Source organism: Bidens hawaiensis, unplaced genomic scaffold, assembly GCF_021521415.1.
Source record: "Bidens hawaiensis isolate Kalapana, Puna unplaced genomic scaffold, B.hawaiensis_p1.1 tig00016838_1, whole genome shotgun sequence".
Classification (NCBI taxonomy): Eukaryota; Viridiplantae; Streptophyta; class Magnoliopsida; order Asterales; family Asteraceae; genus Bidens; species Bidens hawaiensis.
The window spans coordinates 123,909-132,722 of record NW_027492554.1 but is presented as its reverse complement, the minus strand read 5'-3'; the positions used below and the strand labels follow the sequence as shown (position 1 = coordinate 132,722).

The window sequence follows — 8,814 nt, the reverse complement described above, 5'->3', positions numbered from 1 at the left end:
GTAAACAAGAAAGCAAACTTTGAATTAATTAAAAAAAATTATAAACTATGACCCTTTAAATACTAAAACAAAACAGACTCAAATTCATACTAATTAGGATTGTTTCCTTGACCCACAAGTAAACTTAAATGAATAAAACAAACTTTCAAACTAATCCCTTAAAATATAAAATTTAACGATTAACTCCAACACTTATACAATAATAAAAAAAATAGATATTTTAAAATAAAATCTCTATAGTTTGGATAATAGTTTGGTTTATTACTGACCACAAATTCAAATTATTCAAATAATAATAATAATAGCGCGTAAATTAGTTAGATTGAGTTCCACGCACCATCAACTATATAAATAACCACACAACACACACCAAACTCTAATTTAATAATTTCATCAAATTGCTTGCTATTGCTTACGAAAATAATCCTTACGTACTTTCGATTATTATGATTCTGGATCAGAAGATGATTGCCGTACCAACAGAGATAATGTGTGATCAGTTCAATTTCAGTTTGCTAAAACTCGCCGCCGTTTCATCGGAGTCTAATTCTGCTGATAATTTGGTAAGTTTTTTTTTTGCTAATTTTGATCTGGGTTTGTTTAATTTGGTGTTTATTCATCTGGGTTTGCTTTTTTTTTTTTGCGATTGATGTGTTGATTGTGTGAATTAGAGAATTGGTGTAGTTAGGGTTTGTGGGTCGATTTGGGCTTAAATGCTTATGGGTTTTGTCGATTAGGGGTTTATGCTTCTGGGTTTTGTTTGATTTGGTGTTTGTTCATCTGGGTTTGCTTTGGTTTTTGCAATTGATGGGTTGATTGTGGGAATTAGGGTTTATGGGTTGATTCGGTTGATTTGGGTTTAGATGCTTCTGGGTTTTGTTTATTAGGGTTTATATGTTTATCGATTGTGTTAATTCGAGTTTATGAATCAATTGTGCTAATTAGGGTTTATATGGTTATGGATTATTCTGGAAATACCTGGGTTAAGTTTATGATCTTCGTTTAGGTTCGATATTGATTTGTTGAGAATACCGAAACCGAAAGCATGAAACTTAACCGTAAAAAACCGAACCGAATCGAACTAACAAAAAAAATCGAAATAACCAGAATATCTTAACCGTAACCACTAAAACAAAATCTACCGATAACTATTTGATTAGTTTTAACATATGGTTAATAACAAATATATTTGATTTCTACATAATGGTTAATAATTAATAATACTGGTATTTTTAGTTTTGAATTTCAATTTTGATATAAATGTATCTTATATTAGCTTTTAATATTTGAGGTGTAAATATTCAATATTCTATCAATTATTAGTTTAAAGAAAAACAATATCATGCCCAATTTCAATATCTTGGGACAAGTTTTTTTTGGCACAAAAAGTTTAGGCTCGATTAGCAAAACCGAAAAAACCGCATCCAAAACCAAACCAAAACCTAAAACCAGAAACCGAAAAAACCGAAACCTAACAGTTTTAAAAAATCATAAAACCGAAAGTTTGGTTTTCGGTTCAGCTTTTAAGTTTGCATCATGTATGTTTTGTATATTCTGTATATCTATGCTGCATGTATTACTAGTTGGAACAAGTTAAAATATGTTGTTCGGTTATTGATGACGGTTTACTGACGGCGTTTGATTTGTTTTATAGGCTGTTAGCGGTTCTGCTGTTGTTAAGAGTTCGACTAGTATCCAATCAGGAAGCCACTCAGACATCGGACTGCGCAGGTTAAACGAAGACCAACATATCACGATTGACGACCTGCCAAAGCATCTTGGCGAAGCTTACAAGTGGGACCTACCGAGCTCTTTCTATGCTCTATTCGACGGTCATGGTGGGACCGAAGCTTCATCTTACGTTAAACAACACGCCGAGCGGTTGTTCTTTCAAGATTCTGATCTACCAGAAAACGTTCTGGATAACGATTTGTTCTTGAAACAAGTGGAGCGGTCTCATTACAAGGCGTTTTTACAGGCGGACGAAGCCCTTGCTGATGAATGCAGCGTGAGATGTGATTGTGGGACCACAGCTTTAACGGTTCTGATCGTGGGAAAACATGTGATCACCGCCAATGCGGGTGATTCTCGGGCGGTGGTATGTAGAAACGGGTCTGCGACACAGTTAACTCAAGACCACCGTGGGTCGACTTGCGAAGAAAAGGAAAGGTGTGAGCGGTTAGGCGGTTATTTCGACCAAGACGGGTACTTAAACGGGCAACTCGGCGTGACCCGAGCCCTTGGAGACTGGCACATGAAGAATGATAAGGTTTTAACTTCTGAACCGGATGTGAGACAAATGGTGTTGACCGATAATGACGAGTTTATGATTATTGCGTGTGACGGGATTTGGGATGTTATGTCGAACCAAGAAGCGGTGGGTCTCGTTCGGTGTCAACTAAGGCTGCATAACGACCCGCAACGGTGTGCTAACGAGCTCATCAACAGGGCTTTACGGCTGGATGCTACTGATAATCTTACGGCGATTGTGGTCTGCTTTTCGTCACCCTCACCCGCTCCTGCTGCTGCTGCTCAGACTCGGTTTCCGAATTCTCGGCTTTTTAAGAGGAAACCCTTAAATGTTGATCAAGTGGTTACTTAGGAGATGTGATATTTTTGGATTCATTTATTAGTGAGAAAGGATTTAGAATATTTTTGATGTAACAGAAACTTTGTAAGACACATTGAGTGTTTATAAAGAATGTTAACAGTTTTGCATGTATTGATTTTTTTTACCAACATGTCAGATTGTTTATTTTGATTTATAGTTTATTCAGCTTATGTAATGTATTACTGGAATATTCAGATATCAAGAGAAACCTTTTATATGTTATAAGAGCATTCTTATCCCATCCACCATCTTTAACCTCATAATCTAACAAAAATTCACTACTTTTTAAAATATGCCTCTCATTTTAAAAAACACCACACATCCTAACCTCTATATTTATCTCTACATTCTTTTTTTATTATTTTTTCTCTTTCTATTCATTTACAATTTTAACTAAAGACTATTTTGTCTTATTATACTTTTCGTCTAAAATAATTCTAATAACCTTCAGAAAAATTGCGTTAAACGTTATGCAAGCCTAAAGTCGGCTCGAACTCATATAGTATATTAAACCAAACATTATAATCGATATGCGTTTAAATTTCTTCGTAGGTCCCAATTAACTTCATCCAAAATAGCACTTCATTGAACAACGCTTCAACTGAGTTCCATTTAGGGATGAGCTTGGTACTGTACCGGTACCAAAAATATCGATTCCGAAAATCGCGAATTCTTGGTACCGGTATCGAAATATTCGGTTCGGTACTGGTACGGTACCGGGATAATACCGGTACCGAAGGTAAAAATTCGTGAAATACCGGTTCCGGTACCGTAACGATCCCGAAAGTCGAAACTTTAGTACTGATTCAGTAGTAGTACCGAATTTGCTCATCCCTAATTCCATTTATTATGTTGACTTTGACCCGTTTGCAAATTCGCAGCAAAGGAAATCTAAGTAAAATGGACAAATTAGTACTTTGATTTCACATAATTTAAACAGAATAGTATATGTATTTCCAGGGAACTCAATATCATACATTTGAATGTCAAGAACTAATTGATAAGACCATAAAACAAACACTGATTGAAACTTGTGAGCGAATATTTATGAACCTCCGCTTATGACCTGCAAAACAAACGACAAATAAAAAAAAGTTGAAATGCAACAAACACATCAGGTGGTGGATGAAGAAATTATTACTAAAACAACATTTGACATCTCCAATTCCGATCCCATCATTCACATATCAACTAATATAATCAATAATTGTGTAAGACTAATACAAATTCAACTTGCACCACATATTCATTAAGAGGATAGTGCAAGCAGGGGAACACTCTAATCCATTGAATACGTTAATGTTATTCGGTTAGAATGGGTTACCGTACCGAATGTCACATGTTCATGAGTCATGACCTGCAACCCCTTTGTGTTCCTACCAAATAACACAGGTCATAATAATTAAACATGTGTATGTGCTCGTCTGATCCCAGTCAAAGTCATTCAAAAACTAGTGCAGGAGAGGGCAAACAACAACCAAAAAAACCACATGAACACAACTTTAACTACACCATAAAAAAAACCAACTACATAATTTATACATCTAATCACAATTTTAAAGAAACTAAGATATTAAAATAACAATGCAAACACAATGACAAAACATGACTATTTCAGCTTCTAAGCAAGTACCCAACATGAACTCGCATACAATATCATACCTTTCCATCCTTGTAATATCCATTTCCCATCTTTATCAAACACGAAACCTTTATGATACCTGGCCCGTTTAGAAATCTTTATAAACAAGGCACCACAATAAATGACCCATAACCCAAAATAAAAAAATATGCAGATCCAAGAAAAATTTGATGTTGTGCATATTTTGTAGACTCTTACATAGATCTTAAAATACCTTTTAAAACATAACGAAATTGAGAGATAAAGAGAGAAAAGTACCTATTGCAGGTTGTATCGATGAACACAATTGCTTCGATTTAAACAATAACTCTTTGATTTTGGTGCTTCAAAGGGAATGAAGACAGTAGAGAGGGCCGGTGATTTTCTTCAAAGGGAATCAATTGTGAAGAAACACTAACCGGACCCCAGACAGATTACTGGTAACCTGGGGGTTGGATAGCTGTTTCCCACGAGGGGTTAGACCCTTGGAAGATGGTTCTTCTGATAACCTGCAAAACAGACACCGTGAGCTCGTCACTGAAAAGGGGGGGGGGGGGTTCCTCCTTGTGACCACCCTCCGGCGTGAGAATCAGACTAGATTGCTCTTTAAATATAAAAATATATTAAGAGATTGCTAGAGCAGATATCAGGTATATTATGATGATATAAGATAATGTAATGTGTTGAGATGATCATACCATTTGGGGTATTTATAGCTGAAGGTAGGTTTCCAAGGAGGTATGGCCGGCTGCAACAGTGTTCCTGTTCATCAACAGTAGCCTACGCACGTGCCCTGCTGGTAGTTGGTGGGTAGGCAGCGGCTGATAGTGACCAGGCCTGCTGTATACTATTCCCTTTCCACCAACTGCCGGCTACGTACGTGGTATGACAAGAGTTGGTGAGTAGGCAGCGGCTAATAGTGACACAGTATAGGAGCATGCTGCTCGCCATACTGTATCAGTGAGCTGTCGTATCCCTGATCAGATCTTTCGCCCATACCTCGTCAGGTACAGTAAAAGATCCTTCAGTATACAGACTGGCTTATTTGGGCGGGAGTATTCCCCCTCCCGCCTCTGTGCGGGATTGCTCCCGGCTTTGCTCATTCCTTCAGGTGACACTGAATGATCGAGAGCTAAGTGCCTTGTGCGTGTAGCCATGCTGCGCGGGTGGCCTTCCCTAATGGCTTGTATCCGAGGCTGCGGGGACAGGCGGAGTCCTTCACCATTGGGAGGCATTTCCTGCGGGACCAGCTTGCGTACTGCGCGTAAGGACGTCACGTCTCTGAGCATGGTTGGTCCTGCGGATCCAGTTGGTCTCTGTGCAGACGTCCCTGTTTAAGGTGAGTGTTGCGGGTCCAACTGGGCTCTGCTGGGACCTACCTCTTCAAGTCCCCCCAGTCCAATGTTCTTCTCATGCGTGTTTAATAAAGTGAGGTGAACTTTTGGACTTAAGCAAAGGGTTTTGAAAAGGGTTTTTTAAGGTTTTCCATGGGGATTCCTCCCGCGGAAGTCCTTGTCACTTTGCAGAAATTCCCGAGTTTCCTGCTTGGTCTTTGGGTATGATGCGGGTAGGTCTGTAACCTCCTCGCAAGTCAGGAGCATTGAGTCCCAGTTGTATGGATTTTCCATGAGGTTTTGGTAGTTTTGAACATAGTGATCAATTATGTTAAAACCACCAATTCCATTCTGGAGCTTCAAACAACGTAGTTCTCGACGTTCCTGCTATGCGGGGATGTTATTTCCGTTTCCGCAAGCATTGCCCAGAAGATCCTTCCTGGTTTCAATTCCCAGCGGAGCGCTAGGTATGTGAAGGGTTTTGCCTTAACACTGTACCAGCGCTCGTCTTACGGTTATTTTACTTCCAAGGTATTCCTGGCGTCAATTCCCTGCGGGTGCTAGGTATGTGAAGGGTTTTGCCTTTACACTGTACCCGCACCTGTCTTATAGTTACTTGGTTGCCGAGGAATATTTGGCTTCAATTCCCTGCGGGTGCTAGGTATGTGAAGGGTTTTGCCTTTACACTGTACCCGCATCCGTCTTATGGTTACTTGTTCGCCAAGGTTTACTTGGCTTCAATTCCCTGCGGGTGCTAGGTATGTGAAGGGTTTTGCCTTTACACTGTACCCGCATCCGTCTTATGGTTACTTGTTTGCCAAGGGGTAAGGGGTATTTTCCCGCTTACTTTTTAATATTTTCGAATTTTGAATTTTGAAATTCGAAGAGTTGGTGAAAAGATAAGAACAGTCCAAACCTCTGAAACGTCGTGCGACGGTTTCTTCTGACTGTGTCAGGACGTGCAGGAAGTTATGGTGACGTGACAGTACATGGTCATTCCAGTCGCTTTTTCAGGCGCGTGGGCGCGTTTTTTCGGGCGCGTGGCCGCGAAATTACTGGCACGCGTCCTGTCAACAGCTGTTGCCAGCTTGCTTTTTGCCACGTGTCCTAGTTTCATTGCACATTCGATTTCTCTCTCCTCCGCATTAAATTCACCGCATTAATTGCGATTACTATATAAAGGGGGAGAGGGTTCTTTGTAATCCATACTTTTCACTCTTCTCTTCATCTTTAAGGCGATTTCCGGCGAATACTCATTTATTCAATCGAGCATTCTCTCGAAATCGTTCTCTTCTTCCTCTGCAAGATGTCTTCTCGTGATGCTGAAGCTATAGCTGACGACAGGGGTACTGCTGGCGAGTGCCAGTGTGCTCTGCCCGGCGATCAGTATCGGTATGTTGTCAGGAAGTTCATGCTCGATCATCTCGAGCCTGAGTTTCCTGAATCCCACCAGACCGTGTACGATGCCCCCAGAGGCAAGATCGGGGTTTATGCTTCATTTTTTGTCTATGGGAATCTTAGATTCCCATTGACAAAATTTGTTTACCGTGTCCTTGAGAGGCACGGTGTTCATTTGACCGAGCTGCACCCCATGGCGATCGCCAAGATTCGCCATTTTGAGTGGGTGTGCCGGATTTTGGGCATCGAGCCCCATGTGGACCGCCTGATGACCTTCTATACCTGGAGGTGCATCCAGGGGTGGTACACCCTGACGACCCGTATTAAGGGTCTGAAGATTTGCGACACCGAGCGCAGTCTTCGCGCGTGGAAGCAGGAATTCTTCTACATTTCTGCCCGCGCCATCCCCCTTGCCTTGAAGTTTAAAAATGGCCAAGCGATACCGAGCCTTCACGCCCCCAATTACCAGGAGACGGAATGGTTTTCGAAGATATCCCGGGTCCAATCTCCGGTTTACCGGTTTGCGGAGTCCGGGATGGTCATGTTAGGGATGAGCCGGGTGTGGAAGGATGCGTCTCAGGTTCCCATCCTTCTCGAATACGGTTTGAACTCTATTCCCTATGGTATGTCTTGTCTTTCTTTTTGATACGAGTTTGTCTTCTAACTGTTTCTTTTCTTTCAGAGGGAAATAATTTGGAGTCGCTTCTGTACCCGCGGGAAACCGACGGTCCCGCGCGGGTGGGTACTCGTGCTCTGGACGAGGGCGAGTTGCCCATCCTGGAGCAAACGGCGGATCGGTTTGTGGAGGTCTATCCGCTGGGCCACGAGATCCTGAGCCACCGGCGGCCAGGTAAGGCGATATTCTTTCCTCAATCTCTCAATGCTGTACCCGCTGCTGGAATTCCTGACCTGTCTTCTGAGGAATCCTCAGATGCTCCTCCGTTGGTGCGGAAGAAGAAGGCTGCTGCCGGCGGTAAAGGGAAGGAGAAGGCCTCCACAGCTGATCCGGTGGTTCTATCTGACTCGGAGTCAGATAGTGAAGAGGTGGCGGGGAACCCCGGTGGTGAGAAGACCACTGCTCCGGAGGCTACGACCGTTACCTCCGGAGAACCAACGAAGACGACGGTGACCGGTACCAAGAGGCCGGCTCCATCGGGTTCCTCCCCGCCCGTCCGTACGTTCAGGCGTAAGAAAACCCGTAAGTACAATCATAATTTGTCTTTGTAGATTTATCACTATAAATTTATCTAACACTTCTTTGTGCAAGCGTGGATGTTGACGCATTCCGAGGTGAAGCGCAGAGGAGTACCCGTCCGCCAATGACGGTCGGCTTGGTCAGCCTACCTGAGGCGTCGACCCAGGTGCCTGCGCCTGCTTCCGCTGGTTCAGTTGCTCCCTCTGAGCAGACTGTTCCAGCCGTGATGACGTCACCGCCGGCCGTGAGTGCGATTTTTACAGCATCCTTCACAGAGCCGGCGGTTACTGCTGCTGCTGACTACGAGGCGGCGACCACGGCGGCGACCACAACGGCTGCCACCATGCCCGCGCCACCAGCACCGACGGCCGGACCATCAGGTACGCGCAGGGCTTCCCGCCGATCTTTGCCACCTTCCCGTCTGCCTGACCTGTTGGATGGATTTCCTTTAGGTTCAGGTGATGGGTTTGGCGGCTATCGGCCTGTCATTGACCCTACAGGTGCGTAGGGTTCCTTTCTTTTTCCCTTATGTTTTTTATCATCTTTTCCTTACTGCCTTTGTTTCTTTTGCAGTGTCGGATTCCAATGAAGTGTATGTTCCACGATGGAACATCCGCCGAGGAACAACCCTTCGCACTCCTGTGGAGTGCGTGGA

At 42.8% G+C, this 8,814-nt stretch overlaps 1 protein-coding gene across 1 annotated transcript; it reads left to right on the top strand.

Moving 5' to 3' along the window:
- Positions 1 to 275: 275 nt before the first annotated feature.
- LOC143552295 (putative protein phosphatase 2C 47) lies at positions 276 to 2,728 on the top strand. The gene is made up of 2 exons (XM_077042556.1): positions 276 to 563; positions 1,655 to 2,728. The coding sequence occupies exons 1-2, from the start codon at positions 447 to 449 to the stop codon at positions 2,600 to 2,602; spliced, it is 1,065 nt and encodes a 354-aa protein (XP_076898671.1). The 5' UTR covers positions 276 to 446; the 3' UTR covers positions 2,603 to 2,728.
- The last annotated feature ends 6,086 nt before the right edge of the window (positions 2,729 to 8,814 follow it).

What these genes read in the sequence shown, in the direction of transcription:
- LOC143552295 (XM_077042556.1), top strand. Translation starts at nt 447, where the DNA reads ATGATTCTGGATCAGAAGATGATTGCCGTACCAACAGAGATAATGTGT. An exon ending in CTAATTCTGCTGATAATTTG is followed by an intron (nt 564 to 1,654) that starts GTAAGTTTTTTT and finishes TTTGTTTTATAG; the next exon opens with GCTGTTAGCGGTTCTGCTGT.